The sequence below is a fragment of the Diplotaxodon limnothrissa genome, linkage group LG20 (genome assembly GCF_057381915.1).
Source record: "Diplotaxodon limnothrissa isolate DT_005_m linkage group LG20, D_limnothrissa_male_GT1.1, whole genome shotgun sequence".
NCBI lineage: Eukaryota > Metazoa > Chordata > Actinopteri > Cichliformes > Cichlidae > Diplotaxodon > Diplotaxodon limnothrissa.
Genome location: NC_140615.1, coordinates 17,607,844 through 17,635,813, shown reverse-complemented (window position 1 = coordinate 17,635,813; position 27,970 = coordinate 17,607,844). Strand labels below are relative to the sequence as shown.

At 39.4% G+C, this 27,970-nt stretch overlaps 1 protein-coding gene across 1 annotated transcript; it reads right to left on the bottom strand.

Annotated features, from left to right (window-relative positions):
• Positions 1–1,049: 1,049 nt before the first annotated feature.
• sdcbp2 (syndecan binding protein (syntenin) 2) lies at positions 1,050–26,735 on the bottom strand. Its single transcript, XM_085345486.1, has 9 exons — positions 26,606–26,735; positions 15,154–15,205; positions 14,270–14,366; positions 9,989–10,089; positions 9,046–9,210; positions 6,793–6,968; positions 5,389–5,560; positions 3,216–3,307; positions 1,050–2,567 (listed from the first exon to the last, which is right to left on the bottom strand). The coding sequence occupies exons 2-9, from the start codon at positions 15,202–15,204 to the stop codon at positions 2,513–2,515; spliced, it is 909 nt and encodes a 302-aa protein (XP_085201612.1). The 5' UTR covers position 15,205; positions 26,606–26,735; the 3' UTR covers positions 1,050–2,512.
• Positions 26,736–27,970: the final 1,235 nt, after the last annotated feature.

Here is a 27,970-nt window from a genome sequence, read left to right as displayed (position 1 = left end):
TAATTGTTAATGGTAGTAGCAACCATCTCAGCCGTCTTGGTTTAGCACCATTAGGTGGGCACATGTTTATTCTCAAGGCTCCTGTTCCTGAAATGTTTAATTGAAATACAATGCTAGATAATGAAGATTTGGCAAGCTGCTTTGATAATGACTTTTAGTCTCACATGCACAATTTGAATTAGATGTGGATATTTGATCTTCTTGTTTAATTACTTTAAAAAAAATGGAATGCAAGGTACCATTCTTGAGCATGATAAAATGTATTTTGTGCATTCGTCTTTTTTTTTTATGCAGCTATAGTAATATCTTCCAATGGTCACTTTTTAAAGATTATTTTGGGACTTTGGAGATTCCGTATTAGCAGCTTTAAGTCTATTGCATTAAAATATTCCTGTGGTGTATTTTTACCATGTGGAACTTTAAAGCCAAGGAGAATGCCTACGCTGGTACTACAGGTGTGCTGAAAAATGTAGCTGTACCCGACTGTCCCAAGATACACCTGAACTTCCTGTTGTAGTGTGCTGTTATGTCAGTGTACAGTGCGTGGGGGTGACTGATTATATATACATGTCCCCTGTAGACACATGTGATTTTAAATGCATATGAAAAGGACTACGGAGGATGTTTGGCTTTTCTTTTTTTTTTAAATCAGACAATATTTGAATGTGTACTGTCACTTTACGCTTTAGTCCTTGTCTGACTGTGTGTGTTCCCTAACCTATGTAATAGTAACTAATGTAACAGAGGTGGAGTCATTTAACATCCTTCCACTGAGGACATTCAATGCCTCGTGTAGAAATTTAGCTGACATCATAAATATTGCCAGATAATATCACGTAAATGAACTATTTTAATAGCAACAGTAGTGTGTACAGGTACAGACATCAGTAGGCTACATCTTCCACCACACTGTATAAAGAAAGAGCAAAAGCCCCTATATTAAAGAGCATGGAGGAAACATCTGCTTTGCCTTTGTGTTTATTCCCACACCAGCTGATCTGAAGCAACACGAGAAATGCAATGCTTTGAGACCGAACACAAATGTGAGCAGAAAGACTTTATTTGTTTACAACATTATCATGGTTACATTCGTATATAAACTTTTAGATTTTTCTAGCATTTGTTTTTACAGAATGACAGCGGTTGTTTTTTTTAAATCAGATTGCATACCTAGAAAATTAAAGGAATACATGCATCCGAACATGAACAGCATTAAAAGGAGAAATTTTATATAACAAGTAGAAATTCACAACTGTGAGCTCTGCTGTGAGTCTTGCTGTGCTCATCAGTCAAGGAAGGAATTTTAAAGAGGATAGGCCTTTAACAAAACTTAGCAGAGGACAGCAGTTCACTGGATAAACCCATGACGCGTAATTTAAATGCTTTCATTTGACCGATTGATTTTTCAGCATCAAATTTAAGCTTTTAGTTTTCTCTCGTTAACATGAAGCATCACAAACACAACAATTATGAAAAAAAAATTGTTGGAACTTGAAATGAATATAGGAGAGAGGACCTCTTATAAGGTTAATGGAAAGTGCACTTAGTGGGTCCGCCTGGCGCCGACCCCTCCATTCAAACACCAACTGTTTCCTCGATTCTTTGAAGCACAAAGCCTCACAGGACTCCTGCAGCCTGTGGTGCGCTGGGCACCTGCTAACTCATGTTTTTTTACTCTGTCATAGCTCTTAAAGAGTGTTTGTGGACAGTCCCAGCTGCATAGGTTAATGATAATGTACTGCTGCTCCCTTTCCTTACACTTGCTCCCCAGAATGTGCACACGCACTATCTGCAAACTTAATGTCAGAGGCTTGAAAATGCGTTACAAGGATATGTCGCCATCTCTTGGAAAAAGCGGAAACTGCTACTCAGACCTGGGTGGTGAAATGTTGGGATTCTTTTTAATGTTGAAAGAAAAAGAAAGAATAGTAAACACCACCATCACTTTCACTGGCCATGTAAAAATGACTGTACACTGGAACCCACAACACACCTCTTCATATGAGTCTGCAGGTGTTAATTCAGCTCAGATTATTTACACGTTAGGGGTTGGGTGCAGGGATCAGGAGGGCAGCTGAATATCTGCGTGGACGGCTCTGATGGCTGTCCGTCAGCTTTTACAGCATTATGAAAAGGTGAATGATTCATCTCCACACTGAGCAGGAAGCTCTGGACTCATGATGGTATGCATGGCTTTTTTTAAAAAACATTTTTTTTTGTTTTACTGTCCTTGATCTCAAATACAAAACAAGAAAAAAAAAACATATCAGAGTACTAGGTTAACATATAAAACATACTAATGTCAGCAGGTGAGGGAAATGTAGAAAAGGTAAAGAATAGAAAAAAAGGCATCTTAAGATTATGTTAGAGATGAGCAAGGGCAGGGTTGGTGATTGTGATGTAGGAGGAGGTTTGGTTTGATGACAGAAATAGAGAAAAAGACATAAGGAAAACAGAGAGAAAGAATCTGCACTGTAGACATCTTGACATCCTCTAGTCCTCTTCCTGGTCCTCACACCTCTGGGACAGAGTGATCCATGGCTGACCGCATCAGGCCAGAGGACATCCTGGAACACAAGCACACAACCTGTCAACAAAACGCTGCATGGGTTCCTGATCTCTTGAGCTGGGCACTCAGCTACTCTTTAGAGGGCATCACTGTTTCACTTGTGACAATAAGCACTGTCTGAATCAGTGCAACCACACTTCTGAGCATTTAATTCTCTACCCCACCATCACTAAACCAGGGTCTGTGTTCATCTGCACGGTGTGGCAAATGAGAGACCTGCGCCATGGCCCTGCTGTCTGTGGATCAGGAACAGCAAAAATGCCTCACAGATAAATACCTTCAAGGGACTTGAAGATAAAATTCTTGTGGAAATAATAACCATTATGTTTTTCTTTTCTCCAGTACCAAAAGCAGCACTGATAGCATTGGAGCTCATCTGCATTCTGGTCTTCGATAATTAAGCCCTGTGGTCCATTTCATGCCTAATTTCAGTACACATCTCTATTAATTACTCATTTAAACCTTTAAATTTGCTCAAGGGTGGTAAGCAGTATGTTAAGATAATGTTGGCTAGTCAGGCGAGAGGTGACTCAATGTGACTCTATGGCTTATTCCACACAGATCGAGCCAAACACATTGGGTTTGACTTGAGATCAGATGTTAATAACTGATGCATGGACAGAAAAAGTCTCTGCTGCAGTCCTACCTCTTAACCATGTGCTCGTAGACAAACTTAGGCATGATGGTGATGGTCATGGTTGTCGGAGAGGTGGTCAGGATGTCTTTGATCTGAGAGTCCTGGAAATTTCCACACAGGCAGAGGCACATGTAAAGGCTTTGTGTAATCAGTGCAAAACAAACACACTCGCTTCACAGTTTCACTCTGTTGTTTAGACGTATTCCAGGAAACAAGAAAACAAACAAACAAAAAATGGTCTGAAATACAGCACAACTGCTCTACGAAGGCCGAGGGAAGCAACACAAACACAGGAGTAGCTGAGAAATTGGGGTTTGTTGTTTCAAGACTACCAAACAACTACCAGGTATACAAGTGCGACAGGAAACTTTGCCTTTACGCTTTGTCATTTTCAGACCTTTAAAAACAACCTACAAGTTGAATGCAATAGATGACTCGTTACATACAGGGGTTTACATATTTGTTCTACCAGAGTCAAGGGATGCAGGCACAGCACATGCTGCTGCTCTGCTGAGCTAAGCTACTCATTAGATGAACTTAGGCTCAAGCCCAGTCACTACATAAGGCATTGTGTTCATCATAAATGGTCTTGTAATTGGCAGCTGGCTGCTAGTGGACATTCAGATGTGTAGGTCACTGTCTTAATTTGTTTGCCACACTGTCACATATTTTGCTTTGGGGGGGGGGTTTACATTGAAAAATCAGAATGTAATAAGATCTGGTCAGTAAAATCTAGTTACTTTCCAGGATAGCTAAAACTGTCTGTACAGATTCCTCCGATATTGGTTTCCCTTCATTGGCTCCCTGTTAAATCCAAAATTGAATTCAAAATCCTGCTCCTCACATACAAGGTCTTAAATAATGCATTATGTATTTCTTCTTCAGTCACCTTTCTCACCCACTATGTGTTAATAGACCTCTCTCCATTGATTCATACTTATAAATCTCTGGGTCTCTTCCACAGCATGTCTGTCATCCTGTCTTCCTTCTCTCACCCCAACTGGTTGCAACAGATGGCCCCGCTCCTCCCTGAGTCTGGTTCTGCTGGAGGTTTCTTCCTGTTAAAAGGGAGTTTTTCCTTCCCACTGTCGCCAAAGTGCTTGCTCATAGGGGGTCATATGATTGCTGGGTTTTTCTCTGTATGTATTATTGTAGGGCCTTGAGGCGACTTTTGTTGTGATTTGGCGCTATATAAATCAAATTGAATTACTCATGAAAGATGAACACTGCATCTTCCACAAATTAGTGATGCTTCAATCTGAGTTTTTTTGTCATCATCATCTTGTTTTAACACTGGTGTGAGGGGCAGATAAAACTGAGGAACCGCATAACGTGATGCTGCATGCTCAAGGACTAGCAGCTTATCAATCCCATGATAAAGCATGACCTGATCTAGGTCTTTATTTATCTTTATTTATTAAATGACCAGACTTTAAACTAAAAACTAAACTCATTAGCTCATCACTGAAGTGTTTACTGCAGTCACATAGACATATCAGGGGAGCTGAAGGCTATTCTCCCAAAGACCTTTCAGACCTGTATGCTACATCTGTCTTTTATATACTGTATGAAATTTGCCAGCTTTTATTCACATTTTACTACAGCTTGTTTGTTTTTTTATTTATTTTTTAAAACATCCACAGAACCAACTTGCCGTGATCTCATTGGATACTCTCACATGGTGAATCATGGTTCTATGAAAGGTCAAGTGGTGCAGAAAGCCAGAAATTTTCAAAAGCAAAGTGAATGCTTCCATAACCGTGAGCACTGCAAAGGTGCATCAAATCGATGTGCAAACAAACCCGAGATAAGAACATGTTGCAAACCTGCATCACAGGGTAGACAGAAACTACGCACCCACTGGAAGCAAACTACTCAACACTTATTAAACACCTCAGAGCTGGGGAGCACTGCACTTACTTAACACTGCTGGGCGTCCCTGTGTTTTATTACGTTCTCCTATTATGGAAGCAGCCATCTCAGTGCAATCTTTAAAATCAGTCACCAAACATCTGATGAGCATTGCAAACGTTCTGAAGTCACTGTCATTTTCGGTCCATGGTATTCTCTATACTGAACTTCATCTATCATAATACAGATTCCACAACACACACAATATGACAAAATATCCTACCAAACTATTAGATGAAAAGCCTGAAATTTGCACGAGTGAGAGTCTGACCTTGAGTCCGATGACATTCTGTCCATTGATTTCACAGATGTAATGTTCAGTCAGCAGGCCATTGCGGGCGGCTGAGCCATCTTTGACCAATGAGGTGATTTTCCCATTCTTGTAGATGAAGCCCACGTGACCAGAGCTATCTTTGTGCATGGTGACGGTGCGCTGAAATGGCCTAGAGACACACACAGGAAAACATCAATAATCCATATGCAGAAAGTCTTAGAGCTTTTGCTATAAAGCAGCATACAACATGCCTGTCATCACAGAACTGTGACTCAGAAAAAAGCATTTCATAACAGTCGAAAAAACAGAAACTAAGAGGAGAGATGACATGTGTGAAACAGTCAGAAGAGGGAGCCAAAGATCTCAGCTCCACAGAGGCTATGATACTGCAACAATACCCCAGCAGTTTAAATATTTTACAGTTTTACATTGGAAATATGCTCACACATCGATATCACCGAACACATCCTGTTACAGATTCAAAATCCAAAGTGTAGCACTTCTGTATAAAAGGCAAGGTAATAATACATCGGCCGAGTAGTCAGAGATCCTTTGATCCTTTTTGTGTCTGTTCTGTTTTGATGTGTCTAGTTTTAATGTGCACTGTAATATTTATAATTTGCAAGCCCGCAGAGAAATTAAGACGTTCGCAACAATTTGTTCTTAAACCAATGGTGCTACCACTTAGCCTCCTATAGGAACACCGTAGGATACACTTATGGTATCAATTTCAAAATGCTACGTCGCCTCATTCTCAAGTTATCACATTCACAAACATAGGTGTCCAACCGTTTTACCACAGTCGAAAATGAATTTTTGGTGACTCTCATTTCTGAAACAAAACTGAGACTGAAACCAAATAAAAAGTCATCTTATGATGAACACTGAAACTTAATGAGCACCCTTGAAAGTCAAAGTTGGACGAACAGAAAAACTATGACAAGAAAAACATTTCATGAAAAGCTTATTATTCAAACAGTTACTGGAGATCTTGTGAGAACCAACAGCACACTGTAGATGCTAGCTTAAAATGGACAGAGTCTGCTCAACTCCAGCTCCATATTATTATTATTTCAAATTCACAGTTAAATGTAATGCTTGAGTTCAGGATTTCTGCTCTTGGAAAATGGGTAGCAGAGAACTCCGCAGGTCTATGAGACCAGAAGTCTTTTTCAACTACAGCTATTGCCATCTGGTGGCCTACAGAAAGAATGCAGGTGTAAGGCGCTGGCTTCATGGCTTCACGACCGACATGCACATTTATATAGAAAAGCACTCCACTTAAGCTAAACACAACCATGGACAGAATATGGACCAGCTGTATGACATCTGTTATGTTTGAAGCATCAAGTCCTGATATAAGGTTTGACAAGCCCTGCTGCACACTACAAGTCCCCTCACCTGTCCCTGACCACCAGCTCAATGCGGGTCTCAGACGCAGCCTTCAGAGCTTTGTGGGCCTTGTCCGCACTCCATCCAGCAGAGTTCTGCCCGTTGATCTGCAAGACCTGGTCCCCAAAGCGCAGCCCAGCCAGGGCAGCGGGGGAGTTAGCCTGCACCAGCTGGACAAACACTCCCTGAGAGAAACAGATAAAACATTCAAAGTGTGAGGAATGGAGGAAGAGACAGAAAACAGATGCAGGTAGTGGAAAGAATACAAAAGAAGGTGACAAGGACACAGAAATGGGCCATAAAAAGGTAAACAGGATGTTTATGTTCTAACTATCCAATGAAAATGTTTTGTTTGATGGATCTGCGATATAAAAATACATTTGATAATCTCTATTCTTAGGTCTCTTCTCTGGATTCTATGTTAACCTGAATGCAAAGCTGACTATACTCCTTGGTGCAGAAAGAAATCAAGAGTGCTTAATTTCAGGTCCACAATGATCCCCAACACACTTATTTCAGCTTACTTGACATAGGGCTCATTGTATCAGAACACAAAGTACATGATAACTTAACTACATTAGGAGCCTGTTAGCACTTTCAAGCTACCTGAGCTGACACTCCATCTGTGGTTTGTTGCTGACTTTTTTTTAGGTTTAGATATTCTAATAATTCACTCACGGCATCCCATCATGCCCATAAAAATGGTTCTGTCTTAAAAATGAAACAAGCACAAAAGCAGGTGGTTCCAATAGAGGCTTTATGAGTTTTATCAAAACACATAAATGCTGTGCCCAGTAGTAAGTTACTCATATGATTTCAGGTAGCACAGCCACACTTACAAAGTAAATGTGTAACTAGACCTTAAAAAGAAATAAGAACCTATAATTTTTAAAAGAACTGTAACACCAGACTAAAAGAAATCAGCACAATAACAGTATTACCCAACAGACACAAGGCACCAGTTTATTCTGTATCATAGAGCTGATGTCAACACAAGACTCATATGACAGCTTCATAAACACGCTCAGATGACCGACACTATCATCTCTGTGTTACTCACTGACGTGTTCAGTTATTTTTCTGATGCAAAGTATCACACAACCCTGCTCTATGGGCCCCTGCAAGGTAAGAGCAATTCAAACATTTCCCTCTGCCATGCTGCAGAATTCTATAATTACCTCTTCTTATCAATTCATATTACTTGGGCAGAGAACAGGACCTTGTTCTTTTGAACCTATAATAATTATTTTCCATTCAATCATACAGTGTCAACACTGACCTTCAACCTGACCTAAAAAAATCTTGATAAGCCTCACAATGTTCTCTCAGAGAAGGGTCTGTATTACAAAGCAAGCCCAACAAACCAAGGATATCTTTTCCCCATGCGGCTTCACTTACCCTAAAAAAGGGCACTTCAGCCAGGGTTTTCCAATCTGGCTATAAACATGTTTACATGAAAAAATAAATGCAGAAAAGGGTAGAAAAACAACAACAACAAAAATAGCCCACTGCAGAGTAGTCACATGGTAAAAGCGTAATTATTCATTTAAATATTTTATGTAGATATTACTTGAAATTAAAAGTTAGCTAAAGTCATTATTTCAACCCGTTTTCACTAGTAATGTTGCTAAGTTTATTTATACTTATAAGCTGTCACCCTTCATTATTTTGGCCTTCGTGCTTTTGGGATGTTCCTAAGCTGAGCTGACTTACAGCTTTGCAGGCTGTCTTCTACATGCAGCATCATCTGCATGAACTACACGCAAGTTTGTGTAGGTTCTGTACCTCTCTGTTTAGCCAAATAACACCTTAAAGGACACAAACATACTACTATAAGATAAGCTTACACCTTATGTTTTATGGCTCCATGCAGATTTTGGCACAGCCACATTTTTAACACACAAACAAGCATTCAGCAAGCATTTCCTTACAGCTTTCCTCTATTCAAAACACTATTTATGAGTGCCTGCATGTGGCACACTTAGGGGACATCTGCTATAAAAATATTCAGAGTTACACTGTCCCTGAATAAGCTCTGCTCTAGTTTAAGTAGATCAAACAGCTGACACTAGTGATCTATTCGCTGGAAGAAAAGATGTTTCAGACAGTTTGACCCACATCACAACTGTGATCCTGTGCTTAAGAACGCAAGATGTTAGTGTGGATTTCCTCAGTCACTGGTATGGTTTCAAAGGGCTGTTAATGACAGTCAGCCTGTGCTGAATAATTCATGAAGGAGTTGGCTTTTGGCTGTTGACTCACATTGTCGATGGCCCTGAGCCGGAGTCCAACCTTCTTGTCCTGGTCTTTGCAGAGGATGATCTCCCGCAGTCCTGGGCGGATTTCTGCCCTCCTGATGCCAATGTCTGCTCCGGTAACCGGCCGCACCATCCCTCCAACACCTGAGCCAGAGGGCAGTGCCACTTGCTGGAAAGGGCAAACAGTGAGGAAGGTGAAAAGGTTGAAAGACGTGGGTTAAAAAAAAAAGAGAACTAGCAGGGGTGATTTAAAACAGATTTAAGAGCAAGGCTACATTAATATTCAAGTCAACATAAAAAGGAAAGCTGTATCACATAGAGTGGGAGGATTCGGTTTCATCTCCTCCTCCACCAGAGAATGACACGCTTTAGGCTTTTCTTTCAAAAACTTCTGTCGTTAATATGCTTTGAAATTAATTTTTTAAAAAGCAGGAAAATAACAGTGGAGGTGCAGAGAAGCAGCAAATGGCAAAGAACTCAGATGGTTAAATGCCAGGTGACAAAACTGAGCGGAATGTGTCGTCGCCCCCCCGCTCCTCCACACACACACACACACACACACACACACACACACACACACACACACACACACACACACACAGTGTTGGAGGGGAGTGAAGAGCTCACACCCTCCCACACAGTGCTCCAGGCCTGCAGTGAGTCATTTAGTAATGTGGAGCTCCAGGAACACAGTACTGTTGCACTCTCACAACTCCTACATCCAATAAAAGCAGGTTTTGAGTCTTTAAATGTTGCTGGTTTGATGTGAGATTAATTATGAAGTTTTAAATTAAATGTGACCAGAATTTAGTGTAAATAAAATGCCAAAATGCCTATTATTATATCTTTTAGTCACAACTGTTAATAAATAAAAAACGAAACATGCCATATATCCACACATAATGGGGTAGCATGAAGATCAAAACACACACAGTTATAATGCTTACATTGTCAGCAACAGGCACCAGGGCCAAGTTCTTCTGCACTTCATCGCTGTTGAGGGCCAGCCCCATGTAGTCTCCCAGTTCCTCCAGATTTGGGTACAGGCCTGGGAGAACAGGCGGGACAGAGAAGGAGGTGAGTGGGTGAAAAACAAGGTCAAGAAGGAACTGAAATAAAGGGAGCAGTTGGAGGCAGACAGAGCAGGTAGAAGGAGGTTGATGTGGTGAGTAGGAAGGAAAAAACGAGCTTTCTACATAATATGCTACCACTTAGCCACAGTATATAGAGAAATATCATCTTGATCCACTGGTATGTCTGTGACCACACCTCTATGACCACCAACACAAATCTGGTAATGTTGTGTGATAAAACTCAAAATGAAGATGTTAGTGGTTCTGAAACATCCTAGCATTGGGACCTCATTTGGTCCTCATTTAGAAATTAATGTTCAATCAGTGGTCCGAAGTCTGTTTGGTATGATATGGATCTCACTTCTGAGAAACACACAAACAAGAACACTGAGGGAAGATTGCTGCAATACAATCAATAAAAAGTTTTAGTGTCACACTCAAGATCATTCGTGCTTTCCTCTCAGTTAGATTATTGTAATAGCCTTTTAACAGGTATCGATTAGAAATCAATTAGTGAATTCTACATTGCCCAAAACGTGGCAGCAAAATCTAGGAGGACCAGGAAGAGTGCACATAATACCTCAATTTTACTCTATCTTAGTGCTTTTAAGGCCCTTGAATGCCTGGACCCAGTACACTATACTGGAATTGCTGTCCCTGTACCCACCAGTGTACAGTCTGCTAATTTCTCCCACTTCATGCTTCTCAGTTGCAGAATGATGTGCCTGGCATACTCCAGCTCGCTTCATCTGTATCTTTTTTTAAAATCCCCTTTTAACGGCTTAGGAGCAGACCTGCTTCTAAATTATTTACACTTTTTTAGGTTATTTTATTGTTGACTGCTGAGTCCCACTATAATTTATTCTGGACATTGCACTTGACTCTTGCTGAGACACTGGTAACTTATCCTTGAAGTGATTGAAATGATTATAATGTGCACTGTGTTTTGTAGCACTGGTTTTGATGAAATCCCATACAAATACATTTTAATATTTTTCTAATTAATGCAAAAGAAGTAAAGAAGGTAAAGAAGTGCTACCTCTAAACATAACAATGAAGACAGGTTTCCCGCAGTCACAGGTTTTTAAACGATTTAAGTTTGTTTAGCCGACCACCTTCTTTCCAACACTTTATATTTTATTCATGCCATCCATCACTACAAGGGCACAGCCTGAGCTATTAAGCTTTCCGCTGAAGAAATTTGATAATGAGCGGCCTGTGTTGCTGTGCAGTACAACCATTCAGACATCAGCACTGAGCTCCGTGTTATGACATCAAGCCCTCTATAACCTGCTATGGAAAGGTTTGCTTGTTGCTTGTATGTGTCCATTGTGTGTTCTTGTTTTGCCTACGTAAATATCCCAAAGATATAAAAATATAACCATGTAGTTTCATGCAAAGTGATGATACATGCCTGCCTGAATTTCTTTATTTTGGAAAAAGCAAAAGGAAGAATGTGTATGGTAGTATTCAGAGGAGGGAAATAGGTATCAGCCAAGTTGCTAAACACCTATGAAAGTAAGAATGAAAGCCATTTAATTACAAGTTAATCCCCATGTATGATGTTCTTATGTACTTTGAAAGCACATGCAACCACACCCAGAATGGATTGCCAGCAAATTAAGTCATATGTCTACCTGTTCTGTAGCTAAAATTATTAGTAGATTAAACAGGAAAATAATGAACAACTGGTAGCTGGTGGTGTAATTCTTGAAGTAATTTACTCACTGCTGACATGTTACCCGCAGTTACCAGAAAAGCTACAGCTTCAATAAGGAAGTGATTAAAGAGATTTAAACTGTACTGCCTGTGTGGGGGCAAGTGGCTTTTTTTCTTTTAAATAATGGTCTGTGACCAGTTGTGTTTGACCCTATAATTTATCAGGAAGGTCTGACAGGAACTCATTGCTTTTTTACCTTTTCTGTCAAAGGTTGTTGCTATTGGATTCTGACTTCCTGTTTTATAATCACAGAAACTTTTTTGAAAACCAGTGAGGTCGGTTTACTGAGGACAAAAGTGGAAATGAAACAAACTAAGCAGTAGATAGGTGGTATATGTTGAGCGCACCAGAGAGTATGACAGGACAGCAGGAGGGAGTAGTTTAATGATTCTGATCTATTAATACATCACTGAGACAAAATCTTAGTATCATATTCTTATTTTAACATGATCTGAATATGCCATTTTAATAAAATATACACTCCACCTACACACTCAGAAATCCCCCAAGGCACACTAATAAATGACAGGTCTGATCATGGTATGGAAGAGAAGCATAGAGACAGAGAAGCACCCACAACTCGTTGGTCAAGCCTTAAGCAAACAACAAAATATGCTAATTCAAAGTGCAATCCTACAATAGGTCCTAATTAAAATCACTGAATGTGCTCTGCTATATCAGAAAATGAGAATACTTTGTCATAACAGTTGGCCTGTCCTCTCTGCTTTCCTGGTCTATCTTCCTATGCTCTCTTATTTTATCTCTTTGGTTCACCTCTCCCACACATGCCTGCTTCACATGCTCCCACACGGGCAAGTATTAGGAATGATAATGATTTCTCCTTTTTTATTCAATGATGTTCCGTTGTCCTCTCAAATTAGCAAAGCAAAGAAAAGACTACTGGGGTGAAGTATCAACAGTAACAACCTGTGAGCTCTGTAAACAAGGACCTGAATTCAAATCTCCACACTCCCAGGGATGATTAGGATGAGCATGAAGGATGTCCTGTTTTACTAGAACTAGAAATCTCCTGTCTTAGAGAGAAGCTGAAAAACTATTCTATGCATTTATAACATCTAGGATTGACTACTGTAATAGGGATAGGGACTAGAAAGAGAGAGCATCCTATTAAATTCAGAATCGAATTTAAAATCTGTCTCTTCACATATAAGCGCTTGAAAAATAATCAGTCTGTTACTTGGTTATTTGAAGAGTAGAATGGGAGGCAGAGCCTTCAGCTTTCAGACTCCTCTTCTGTGGAATCAGCTTCCAATCTGGATTTGGGAGACAGACACCTTCCCTACCTTTAAGATTAGTCTTAAAACTTCCCTTTTTGCTAAAGCACATAGTTAGGGTTGGATCAGGTGACCCTGAACCCTGCAGTTATGCTGCAATAGGCCTAGGCTGTTTAGGGCTTCCCATGATGCACTGAGCACTTTTTCTTCACTCACCTCTTTTCATTCTCATTTAATATTAGTTATTACTAATAGTAATTACTATTAATATAAATATGCTAGCTCAAAAGAGGTCATCTGATTGTTGGGGGTTTCTGGCTATTATTGTACGGTCTTTTCCTTAGAATATAAAAAACCTTCAGGGAATTGTTGTGATTCCGCAGTATAGTAATAAAACTACATTGAACTGAACTGTTTCTGTTCAGTTTGTTCAATCGAAATGACAAGACACCCTGATATTGTTATTGAACAAAATGAGTATATCCAACTAGGCTTATGTCGATCATACTGCCCCCTTTTCACCTCCTCCTCTTCCTCCCTCCTTTTCAACTCCGCCTCCTCCTCTCCCTTTTCCCTTCATGCCCTGTCCCACCACAACTGCCAGAGCCAGTCTCCATGGTGACTCATAGACAGCTATGCTGAGGTAAAAACAAAAGACGGAAAAGCCCACAGGACTTTGCATCCAAGCAGAGAAAGAAGAAATTGAATGAGTGGGAGAATGGGATAAGGGGGAGTGAAAATAAGTGGTTTTCTCTAATCTCCAAAGGCCCTTTTGCCCACTTTTAATCTTTTGTGGGGTCGTCATTTCTCTCGCCTTGCTTCCATCTAAATCCAACCCACTGCACAGTTCAGGCTTCCGTGCAGACAAAAACACAGAGAAACAAAAACAAATGCACAACAAAACAGAAACAAGTCACAAAAAGACAAATAATAGAATGTGTGAGGCCCCTTTACTCTAGTTATTTTCCTAAATAACTCCTAACACCAATCCCAGTCCTTTATCTTTCCCTTATACAACTGCAAAGTTCTTAACTAAAAGCTCCGAAACACAGGCCCCCCACACAGAGACACAAACACCAAGCAACAGAAACAAGAGAAAGAGAAACCAAAAGACAAAGAAAAAAAGGTGGTGGTGAAGGTTTTTAGGTGACAAAACAAAAACACTTTCTAAAGATTTTTAACAGTGTAAGTGACACTCACTTGATCCTGGCATCCCAGCAGTGGCAGCCTGGGGCTGGTAGGTTCCCTCAGTGATGGCTGGCATGGGTGTGGTAGTCTGGGCGAACTGGGCCTGGGCCTAAAAAGCAATCAAACACACAGTGATTTTTAAATACTGAATTAGAGATAACTGGGCTCAAACCAATACATAAGTATTTTACTGCTGGTAAGGAGACTGACTGAAGGATTTCTTTGCCTACAACAAATATCAATGGCTTTGGAGTGCAAAAATTTCCATTACTGTAAGTAGTTAATTTCCTGATTTCTTACAATGTTCAAACTTAATGTGGTATTACTGGGCTATACAGCTCAGCTTGACCTCTGCTATTCCTGCTAACTCAAAAAAGTTAAAAAGAATTATTAATTTTAAGGCTTATACCATTTTCAACAACCTTAACAGAAATTTTGACCAGGGGTTCTTAAACTTTTACACTGCCCTGAACATCTTCTGTGGCAGGCAGGTTTGATACTGATATCACAAAGTTATTTAGCACTCAGTGATTGCGATGCCATGTGAGTGTTATATGTTTATTATTATTATGTTTTCTGTTCTCTCTGATTCAAGTACCGAGTTAAATTAAAGTCAGAGGCACAAAGGATAGGTTAAAGGTTGGTGAATATCCAAACCTCCTGAGGAGGGACAAGTTTTACAAACCATTTTATTAAATTACCTCCAAAAAGGTCCCATTCACTGCTTTAGAAGCTATGGTGACTAAAGTGAGTTTCCAAAGAGGCTCTACAACATCAGTAAGACTTCTCATTTTGAAAATGAAAACCACATTGGGAACATATTTGTATATTTTACATGACCTGTTACTTACAAAGCCAGCACCACATTTAATATAGATTCACTTCAAAACCCTTACCTTAATGACCTTGTCGACCTTAAGGTCCTCGAGTGATGGGTACAGAGACATGCTGTGGAGATAACACAACCAACTGTGAGTGGAAATAACAAGATAACAACCCAACCAGATAAGCATCACCAGCTCCAGACGAAAACTGTCTTCATGTCATCCATTACAACTCTCTAATGTAATTTCGATGCTAGTGTTTGAAACGAAGAGTAATAACACAGATTAAGAGTGAATGATGCACACAGTCAAACACTCAGAAAGCCAAAGTAAGAAACTCTGCTCTTGTCTGTGAAGGTTCTCAGTCATCCAGGTCATCGTAGTCAAAGGAGCTTGCAAAGAAAAGCGTCTGGACTTCTTTAAGTTGCTTGAAGACGTTTCACCTCTCATCCGAGAAGCTTCTTCAGTTCTAAGGTCAAATGGTGGGGAGTCCCAGATATAAACCTAGTGGGAGTGACCCCCCACAGAGGGACAAAAGGACCCCCTGATGATCCTCTAATCGCCTGAGCCAAGGTGGGAAACTGGGCGTGGGTCCCAATCAGCCAGAGTTTCGGGTGTGTTCATCTGCTCTTGTGCACTTCACCACTGAGTAAAACTGTATTTCTGGCAACTTTCTGGGGCAACATGGCATGTGTGTGTGCATGGGCAATAGGAGCAAAATCCATGCTTTCTAAAATAATGAACTAAAACAACACTACAGATAGTTAGAAGCACATAAAATAGTAAATAATTGCACAATAACCAGTAAGTGTCATATCATACCGTTCACAGTAAAACCGTTATAATGTTGGGCAACGATAAGAAAATGAAATATCGCGATAGAATATGGCTAAAACACACATGTGCAGTGCCTTTGTTTTCATACACACATGGCGGAAAAAGCATGGCGGCAACGGAGAATGAGAAGGGCGAAAGCGGATCGTTGAATGAAACGGATGAAGCAGAATTGGTTTGTAAAAATGCTGCAACTTCAGTGGTGTGGAACTGGTTTAGCTTTTGTCCGTCAGATACACAACAAAGCACTATTTTTGGTAGAGCATGCTAGCGGGCCGTCGTTATTACCGTGTTTTTTGGAAAATATGGCACACTTAAAATCAATCCTTTGATTTTTCTGAAAATCGACAGTGCCCCTTATAATCCCGTGTGCCTTATGTATGAATTCTGGTTGTGTTTACTGACCTCGAATTGATTTTATGTGGTACATGGCGCTCGAAAATCTGTCAAATGTTTCAGTATGACTTTGCTAAGCTACGAACCCGCACCGCTTGATGGATTGTCGGAGCATTACGGCTATCGTAGGCAGGAGCGTCGCGGAGTGATACGTACTGTGCTTCAATTACAGTATTGTGTGTGTATAACCTCTTTTTAAGTTTTGTGGATATTATGCATGGTTATACTGAGGATATGTCGGCCAATTTCCACTGGAAATGCCTTTTGGTTAAACTGTCAGCAAGGAATTTACATTTGCACTGTTAATTTTTATATAGCTTTAATGCACAAAAAAAACAGCTGCTTGTTTAAGTGAAAATACGTTGATGGGTTTTTTTGCACTAATAAAGTTGTGGAGATGTAAAGTATTTTGTCTAGTGTCAATTATATCGTCAGTTATATCGTTATCGCAAATTTTCAAATGTATATCGTGATAAATATTTTTGGTCATATCGCCCTGCTCTAATAACCAGCTGCTTTTCCATTGAGTCCCTCATCTTGTGGTTGGTCTCCACCTCGGCACACTCAGTGAGCTTTTTACATGTTTTAAAGACTTCTTCTAGCAACTAATTCAACTGTCGCTGTATATCGAGATGAAATAAATCAAATCAAATACATTTTCTTCACCCTCAGAAAATAACTGTTTAGCAACCTCTCACTTTGTATTATTATTGTATTGCCAAACCGTAAGCACATTAACACAGATTTAGAAATAGCATTTGGCTATTTCTAAATCTGTGTTTCTAAATCTGTGTTAGGCGGTGAATAAATCCAAGCTAAGGTGACCTTTTGTCCAGACAGTACATGGAACAGTTTTCCATAGTTTAACATTAGCAGCAAAGCTCCAGAAATGAAGAACCTGGCAACGAATGGCCAGGTGAACACACAGGCACTGTCAATATATGTAAAGGACCATAGAAAAAACAAGGTCACTTATTCCAATGTGTGTCACCTAGGGACACAGTTATCTTCTTCAGTCTTGTTTTAACACTGGATGAATGAAGGTGTGCACATGTGTGTGCTGACTTTGAACTCACATTACCGTAAATGACGTATTCTGGACAAAGTAGACATGACACAAGGTATTTTGGTAGAATGTGTACAGTGCACAAAAGTAGGACAATATATAAGAAAGTCTTTTAATCATCTCCTCTGAACTGTGGTAATGATGAAGGTCTCTGCTAAGGTTCAACAACATTGCACTGAATAACACTCAGGTCTGTAAATATAAATGAGTTGTACAGAGCACATGCGGCTTGCCACACAATATAATATTGAGTCAACACAGGTGGAGGAAAAAAGACTTATGGAGAAACACATAAGCAGAGAGTATTAGCTCTCAGCATCCTACAATGGCAAAAACCATTATAATGCAACCTGGACTCCTTTGCGGTTTTAGTCTAAACAAAATTCAGGCCAGAAGACATTATCATGAACACAAACAAACAGCTGGGTGCAACAGGAAGAGGAAATGAGAGGTAGTAGACAGTCAACAGTCCAGCAGAACAGGCTAAGACATGCAGTGGCATGGTTACGCATTACAAGGAAGCATGTCTGCATCTGGTGTATGTTACTGTAGAACCTGCTCGCTCATTTGCTTTGTTATACAATAATGCTCATGTTTTCCTGTACTCTGGTGCCTGGTAATCTGACACAACAGAAAGTTCATGGATGCTTCTACAGGACAACACCTTATGTAAAAAAAAGTTGGTTGTCCAAAGTTTATGTAAAATAAACTATAGCATCCTCTGGTAACATGCTCAGGTAGCATGTTGACTCAGGTCCTGGCTTCAAACCAGCAGGTTTCTTTGGGTTCTCATGCTGATTCATCTCACCAGGACATTGTCACAAAACAGATTCTCAAGAGTTTCCTGCTACTTTAATTTATTTTATCTATTTGCTCAACGTTTTATCCTTATTATTTTGCAAATTGTTATGTTTGTTGTTGTTATTGCTTGTGTACAGTGTCCTTGAGTGTTTTGAAAAGCGCTTTCTTAAATAAAATGTATTGTTATTATTATTATAATTCTTATTATTATTGTTGTCAAGAGATGTATTCTAAAACACTTCTTCAGCTGAGAATCAGAGAGGAGAAACACACAGTTTTACTTGCATGCAAGGGCAGTACAGAGCACTCGCACTGAGAGTGAGAGCTCTGAGACTCGCAGCTCTGAGACTGCCCTGGTCTTTATTTATACATCAGTGGGTGTTTGTTCCTTACATTGGAATGTGGAGGTGTATATGTCTGTGTGTGTGTGTGTGTGTGTGTGTGTGTGTGTGTGTGTGTGTGTGCGCGTGTGCGTGTGTGTGTGTCAGAGTGTGACCCCATAAACGACTTCCCTAAACCTGCTGGTCTGGAAAATTCAACAGTTCATCTATATGTAAAAAAGGCACTTAGACTAATACTGACATAGCTACGTTTATCCTACCGTAAAACAATAAAAGAAGGTACAACCTTTCCCATGCTCCCAGGATGTGGGTGTGAATGCCAGAGCACTCTGGAATGCACACAAAGCCTTTGCAGACTATTGAGGATCGCACATCCTATCACTACCATATGTAAACTTATATTATTAAAAGATTATACTGACTACCAAGTACAATTTTCTATTGACAATTATTATTATCATTATTGAATTAAGTGCTGACCTTCACCGTATATCAACCAGACTCCATTTTTGACCCATTCTTTTCAGTTTACTGTCATAGCCAGGGGAGGACAGACATTTGTTTAGAACTCTTAAAGATGTCGAAGAAGCAAGCTCCTTTAAGCGATTACTTTGGTGTTCCTCCACCTCCAAAGAAATGTCAGAAGGAGTCCGAACCGCAAAAGAAGGGCATATTCTCGGAAAAGTGGTTGCAGGAAGTGAGCTGCCTTCAAACAAATGATGAACGCAGAGATGTGGTGCATATTCCCATCATGTCTGTCCTCCTCCAGAAAATCTTATGCACGCAAACACGCGTTGCAACTTCTTATCTGGTGCGCATCTTTTATTTTGACAGTGCATGCACACGTGCGGACAACTTATGTGCACCCCTGATCATAGCATCCTAAAAGCAAAAGATACTTGTATAAGTTGAAACCTGAACATCTGTCCAAATGTTTCTTGCAAAACTGGTTTTATAAATAATAGCTAACTGTAATTGCTATTTTTCCTGAAAACAGTTTTATATCGTCTTCTTAGTAATATTAACATCATAATCTACTTTTCTTGTTAGGCACAATTTTTCTCAAAGAGATTTTATCCAAAACCAATCATTCATTCTGTAATAAAAACAATCTGCTAACGAGATTTCTTAATTGGAATTTGTGACAGACTCACTGCTGGAACTGTATATTCACTAATTCTATTTATGGTCACTGCTCAGCAGCCCATTCTGACCCTGGAAAACCCCACCTTTGTTGGTCTTGCATTCTTTAAATAACCCAGAGAACTCTGCAACAACTCCACTGTACTTGACCAAATCCCAAAACAAAAAAAGAAAAAAGAAAACACACACTTACCCACACATTACCACGTGGGAATATATAATAGTGAAAAGCGGAGCTTCATAAACTTTATCTGCCCACTTCAGCAGCTGATTTGCTGCCACATACACCAAAAGTATTGATCTAAAAAATGACTATAAATGTCAATACCACAGCAATAGCAAAGCCTGGTTTCCATACAAAATCCATATCCTCATATTTACCTTAGTTTCACTTCATATTTTATTCTTGGTCCACAAAACCCCTCCCACACTGGTTCAGCCCCAGTTGCATGAGGGCAAACGTAATCATGGATCTATATTGCAAACTTCATAAACTATCTCTTTTTAATCGATAGTTTATCATTAGTAGCTGGAAAAGGTGAGCAGTAAAAAAGAAGTGTGGAAGGTGGAAGTAAATCAGTTTTACTGAATATGACCACTGTATCTGAACACTAAGGAAAAGCACAGATATCCTTTTTTGAAAATAAAACTTCTTTGCCCCACATTGTGTTGAGGTGTACACTACACCAGCGGTCTCCAACCTTTTTTGCGCCACGGACCGGTTTATGCCCAACAATATTTTCACGGACCGGCCTTTAAGGTGTCGCGGATAAATACAACAAAATAAAACTAGTACTGGTACCGAAAAAAAGAAGATTTATTCATAACACACGTGAAAAGACCCAGGAAAACAGAGTAAACGATATAACAAAATAACACTGAAAACCGATAAAAACATGGAAAACCATACATTTCACACCTGAGCCTCAACTCTCGCGGCCCGGTACCAGTCCGAGGCCCGGAGGTTGGGGACCGCTGCACTACACAACAATTAAGCTTTTCAGCTTGTGATGTTTTGTTGTTGTTTAGTTTCCAGATAACAATCTGCAGACTTCATACATGAAAGGTAACAAGCAGCAAAGAACCGGGAAAAGCAGAGAGCATTACAAATGGAACATGTTGCAATGGATGAACTTTTTAAACCTCTTCATTTTCCAGCTACAGTGCATGATTGCCTGTGATAGGCAATCATGCACTCACACACAGAGGGCACTCATGGCATATACCCAACTACTTTGTGAAAATTACTTTTTTAATTGTTACTGTATTTCATGAGAGGCTTTCAAAGACTTTCATGGATGTACAACATGATGATCTTTTTCTTTTTAGTTTGGTAGCTATTTATGTATCACGGATATTATCAAATATGTACCATTACATAATGGAAAAAGTCTTGTTTATGACATCAACACTAAGATGGCATTTACTGACAGGAATGAAAGGTGTTTATCTCTTGTGACATAAATCTTGCACTGGACACCTTTTCAAAGGTAGTTGTACTTTTACAATTCCAGTCTTGTATCTCCCCCAGCAGCAAGCTGATGAGGTCACTGTTATGACCAGCTATTAGATAATTTATCTTTGGAGAATCCGTCATCCTGTAGTGAGACGTACTTCAACTGTACTGCTGTCGACAGCAGCTGGTGACAGTAATCCTTGTTATACTCTGGAAACCCGCTGCAAGTTAGACAACCACAGTGATCAGAACCTCCAGCAGCTGGAGAACTGGTTCGGGTGCCGCCACACTAAGTTCACAGAAGCTGCTGGTCCAAGATCTTGGAGTCTGCGTCCATGGACAGGATGAATAACTGACTGGAGAGGCAGCTCACTATTGATTATTTACTGCTACAAATGATAAATATATTACAGTTTATAATTGTATTCATAAAAGCAGTGGTGTGCGTCAATGCCCCTCCTGGCAATAAAAATACATTCTAATTCAGTTGAAAGACTGTAATGTGTTGAAGAGCTCAAAGACTTCAACAGAATTTTGTTTTTTTTTCCTAATGAAGATTTCTTGGTTTCCATAACATGAATACATTTTTTTTTACTAAATACCCACTGCTCTCAACTACCAAAACACTATCTGGCTCTAGGGCTGGGCCATATTATACCGTTCACGGTAATACCGGTATAATGTTAGGCAACGATAGGAAAATGAAATATCGCGATAGAATGGGAGTAAAACGCGCATGCGCAGTGTCTTTGTTTTCATACGCACATGGCCGATTGTTGAGTGAAACAGATGAACCAGAATTGGTTTGTAAAAATGGTGCAACTTCCGTGATGTGGAACTGGTTTGGTGTTTGTCCGTCAGATACACAACAAAGCACATTTTTTTGCAGAACATGCAAGCGGCCGTTGTTATTGTCGTATTTGTCGGACTAAGATGCTCTTAAATCTGGGAGTAATCTGGGTCCTAAACTCCGTACACTTCAGGTCAAACAACACTGCAGCATCACTGAGAGTTAAAAACTGTCTAAATTCTTTCATCTTTAATAAAACGATCAGCATTGCTGCTTTACCAGGTGTAACTATGAAGTTTAACTTCCAGGCATCCATGAAAACAAAAGTTATTACATTTAACGGAGTTAGAAGTTAGCAGGAAGCTAGCGGAAGTTAGCTCGCTAGTTTAGCTAGTTACCTAAGCATGATATTGCATGTTCTGACTGAGAGATTTCTGAAAAAAATCAAACGTACAGCTCTGCTATCACTTCCAACATAAATGAAGACAGGAAACTAAACAGCAGTGACGTTTGTAGGGTTACTGAAGTTGGGCTAGTTGGTATATAATGATGTGCTACGTGATCGCTACCGACACAGCTATGTTAGCATAACATAAACAGTGAAGCTGGAGGACGAACACTAACACTTTTCCACTTATAAAAGTTAACGTGAAGGTTCTTCATGGTTAGAGACAAATGCAATCGCATGGCAGGATGCTGTAAACGGACCAAACTTCAGTCAGGAGAACAACTGAGATAATCCATCCACAATACGAGGTTAGTCATTAATATACTGCAACAACATGGGAATAGAGCAGCTGCCAGAGAATTCAACATTAATGAATCAATGGTACAGAAGTGGAGGAAGCAAGAAGAATGAGTTTAATAAAGTTTGATTTATCTGACTGCTTTGTTTCGCTTAATGTGCCTTATAATCCCGTGCACCTTATGGTCCGAAAAATGCGTACTGCACACTGCAGTTTAATGTTGCAAAGAACCTCTTTTTAACTTCAGTGGATATTATACATGGTTATGCTCAGGATATGTCAGCCCATTTCTACTGGAAATGCCTTTTGGTTAAACTTTCAGCAAGGAATTTGCATTTGCACTGTTACATTTTTATAAAGCTTTAATGTACATAAAAACCAGCTTCTTGTTTAAGTGAAAATAAATGGAAGGTTGTCTTTTTGCGCTAGTAATGTTGTGGAGTTGTATTTTGTCTCGCATCAATTATATCGTCGGTTATATCGTTATCGCAAATTTTCAAATATATATCGTGATAAATATTTTTGGCCATATCGCCATGCTCTATCTGGCTCTATAAATTATTTTTATTTTATGAATGTGCAATGGCAGTTAATGGTTCATTGATATTAAAAGGCCAACATTCACTACCTGGGGCTGCAGATCGAGGCACCCTTATCTCTCTCTCTTGCTCTTTATGAATGTGAGCTGTAAATGAGCAAAGAGGAAAGTAAATATATGACAGCTGTGCTAAGCAGTGCTGTTCTGCAAACCTTTGACGTTAAATGAAAATGAATTAATAAAAAAATAAATAAAAAAGAGCGACTCTATGTAGGCTTTGTCAGAATAAACTGGAAAATAACGAAGCATTTGAAGAGACGTGTAACCATATTCTGCACCAGGATGTAGACGTTAACATGGAAAAACCCAAGGCTATTGGTGCTAGCAGTGCTAATGTTAAACAAACTCTGGACTTTCTACTTCTCTACAAGCTCAGTTGTCACATCGTGACAGCTAACTGCGTGTCATGATCACAAGACATCTGGACACATATTTATCAAAACAAAACAGGAAATTGGTGAGGAGGATAAAGGACAACTAGGACCAAACTAGGACCAAAACTGAAGCTGAATGACAGAGTTCAGCAAGAAAGACAACAAAATGGAAAAACTAAATGGAGTCAAGTTAAAAAATAATGACTTGCTCTCCATCCTGCTAATGCACCCATCACAAACAACTTCCCAAAGAAAGCTTATCCACATACTGAGGCAAATATAGCCAATCAAAAAAAACCCTGTTCTTAGCAACTCGTAATACAGCACATGACTTGTGGTGTAATGTCCATATGTCATATGATTCTTCTGAAATAAGGGTTATATTTTCAGTACCTGAAACTACTTTGCAGTACCTAAAATACTTGTAAATGTAAAATGTATTGTGAGTATTTTTAAATACCAAACATTACATGGTAAATGCTTTGTAACTCGCTGTATGATGCATTACCAAATTATTGTACTAATATGTGCGATATATCACAATCCTGTGGCAAGACATGCAGTCAGACACCGAGCTTAACACCAGTGAATAAAACTTGAACTCAGCCCGTAAAGTAAGCAAATCACTTGACCACAATAACATCTCACTCTCTCAGCTACTCCAGCCAATACTCTATTCTCTTCCTCCCAGTCCTCACATACAAGTGCATCATTGTGCCAGTGGATACAGAGGCACATTCTTGTACCTTCTACTGTTTACTTTTCAGCTCTGTTTGTTTGCTCTCCTTATATCCCTCCTTCATATCTGCAGGTTTTAGGTATAAGGGAGTAACCGTGGTGGAAAAAAAGGAGAGTCTGACCAACTTTTGCCATGACACAATCCCATCATTGACTCACTTCTGCATCTGCAGCTTAAAAGAAGTGGGCAGCTGATATTTCCATCAGCTAAATGCGCTAAAGTAAAAGCATTTATACTGCAGGTTGTCTGTGGCTGGTTATAATCTAAGATTGTTAGATTATAACCCTTGTGAGGAGCATTTCCCCAGCCTGTATTGTGAAAGTTTCACAATTCACAAAACTTCTTTCTTTTTTTTACTCTGCTTTTTTGGGATCTTAAGATAATTTCGAAATAAAGAAACCCTGTGGGAAAAAAAGCCAAAGGGGAAATAGCTCAGACATTCATCTGAAACCTACAGGGCTGTGACTAGGCAACCATTTCAAAGAAAACTTACACAACACAAAAAGTCCATATCACATGGCTTTAAAGCAAATCTTCATCTGCATACACTAGAATAAGACATGGCCAGGAACAAAGCTTATTATAGTTCACAAAAAACACAACTACAAGCAGGTAATAAAAAAAAGTTTAATTTTAAGTAATTTGTCTTTTATTATTAACTTGTGGGCATGTAAAACTAACTATGTTTTTTGAAACTGGTCATAACTGAAAGTCAAAGGTGGCATGTATTGTACACAGACTGCATATAAAAAACAGCTGTACCTTTGAAGTCTGAAAAGTGAAGCCAAATCAGGAGTGCCTGAGACCTGAAATGTCTCTAATCGTCTGCAGGGGGAGATTCCTCACAATAAAAACAAACATCTAGTCGATGGTCGATCTAGTCCATGGAAAATAACCGTACTGCTGACCTAATCCATGACCTCAATAAACACTTTCCTATTTCCTGAATCCATGTTCTATATTACTAGTTTTGAATAAAATACAATGTTTATTTTGGAAATTATGGTCCCCAAATGAATCAAGAAGTTGGATAAAGCAGCGTATTCTTTACAGAATGACTAAGCATGACAGTAGGTGGCTTTACAGTAGCAGCAGCCATCTTTTACATTATTTTACATTTATATTATTGTTATACCTTATATATTTGTTATGACTTGCACTTGATAAATATGCTCCCTCAACCCTTCACTTATTATGAATAAAAACTAAACTAATACAATACTAGTAAAAGTATATTTTTTTTAAAAAAAGCACAAAACTAAAGAGCAGACCCACTGTGGAAACTAAGAAAAATATTTAAAAAGAAAAGAAATTAAAACGAAAACAGACAAAATAGACAAAACAACAATAACTCTGTCCTGGGAGTGTGAAGCAGGATCGAATAGAAGAGTGCAAGCAAAGTCCAAGTTCCCCAAAAACTAAAATACTGAATTAAAGCACTTTTCATCACTTCTATTCAGCCTGATAATATGGAGCCAGCGAAGCAAAAAGCTTGGATGGATAGTGGAAAGAAAAGAGAAGGCCAACTTCAGTAAGCCTGAACGAATTGGTTCGATCTAAGAATGTGGTCTTCCTGGCAGCTTATTCCGGTCTACTGACATGGCTGGGAAAACGAAAGAGGGAGGGAGAAGGACTGAAAAGGTTAAAAAAAAAAAAAAAGCCCACACCCTTGCTAATGTGCCCTATTTATCTGTACCACGTTACATTACAGGACTTAAGATAGCTAGCATACCGTTATGCTTTAGGCTGTTGTTTTAACGCTATAACAACACAGGAACTGCATTTTTCAGACGACTGGTCAGTAATATCAGGTTCGCCATTGCCATAATACTCTAATAATGGCTAAGCGTCTTTATGACTTTAATGAGGTCGTTCAGTTGCGTCTAAATCATATGACAATCATTAAGTTTTACGACACTAAAGTGTTGCGAATAACCGTTAGCTAACCTTACCGCACAGCCATTAAATATTAATGAGGTGCTTTAAGACGACGGGTACATTTTGGGCAGTCATAACGCTGCTAAAAAAAAATAGCTGAAATGAGAACACACTGGGAGGTGTGCATATCAAGAGAAAAGCAGCGGAGGAGCCGAGAAGCAGACCCCCTTTGTTCCGACATAAACAGCAGGAACGCAGAGAGCTAGCCGTAACGACGTTAGCTTGTAAGGTACACGAAGTCAGGATGTAACAGTTAATACTAGGAAGGCTTTGCTACAACAATTTGGTAAATGCCGTCTTACCTTTTAAATTTTTGGTTGAAAAGTCAGCTTAAACGCTCCTGAATTTCAGATAGCAGCGAACGCCTTTTTTTTTCTTGTCTCTGCTTCGCTGTGGCTCTCCGCCGATCAAACCTGAAGGGGACTTCTGGAAAGTGATGTCACTCCTGGCTTCCTGGTCGTGCCAACCACGTCAATCAGTATTGACGTTGTAAGCCACGCCCAGTACCGGTCACATGAATATTAACTCACCAGGACCATAATTATACGAAAACATTGTGATCATCGGTAATTAATGATAAGACAACTGTTCATTTTTGTTCTCTTTGGGGAACATGAGTCTAAGACTTTTAACTCAAGCGCAATTCAGTATAAATGAATCCTACTGTACTGTGAAGAGGCCATGCTGGGTTAAGCTAAAAGACAACATGGACTTTGTTTTCAGAGCGACGTCATTGTAGCTCATAGGAAAAAAAAGGAGGTTAAGTGATTATGTTGCAAACTTCTTCTTCAGTATGACACTCTTAACTTCAGGTTACAGGCATTTCTTTCAAAACTAAACGTTCACTCAGTGTCCTTTGTAGTGGACAACAAGTCTTACTAATACCTACACCCATGTCAATATTTAAGTAAGCTGAGGGCAGAGTGAGGAAGGAAGGACTTTACTCATAGTTGTAGAAGAGGAGTCAGACTCAGACTTATTGCTACCAGAGTACAAAGTGAGGGAGGGCCAAACAGTAATCATCAGCCAAAAAAAGTGATTTTACAATGTTTCTATGTGTTTTTTATGTCTGATATCTTTCCTTATGTCCGTAAATAGCCTGTAGTCAGCAGAATATATCAAATAAAGAAATCACCTGGTTTGCAAGAGGCTTTATGACTCAGCAGTTTTAAACATACTCTGTGTTCTACATCATAATCAATCCAGTCCTTTTTGGACACTTAAAATATCGTTTGTAGAATTTAAAATTCTGTCTGTCATTCTTGCTGTCAATACATCCATGTTAAGGAGAGGTCAGAGGTCAAATGTGACAATGATGTTTTAAACTTCTATACAGTATGTTCTACATATTGACAATACACAACATGCTTTAAGAATCATATGCTGTAAGAATCATAGTTTCTAAGTTATAAGGCACTTTTGTTGAATTTTGAACTAGTTATTATTAAGCTGACTTTGAAGACCTCGGTTGGATGGGGAGTGTCAGTGCACAGCCATTTTAAGATCTCTGCAGAGGTTTTAAGTCTGGGCTCTGCCTGGAACACTCAGGGATATTCACAGAGTGCTGAAGCCACTGCTTTGTTATCTTGGCTGTGTGCTTTGGGTTTTTGTCCTTTGACCAAGTCTGACATCCAGAGCACTCTGGAGCAGATTATCATCAAGCATGT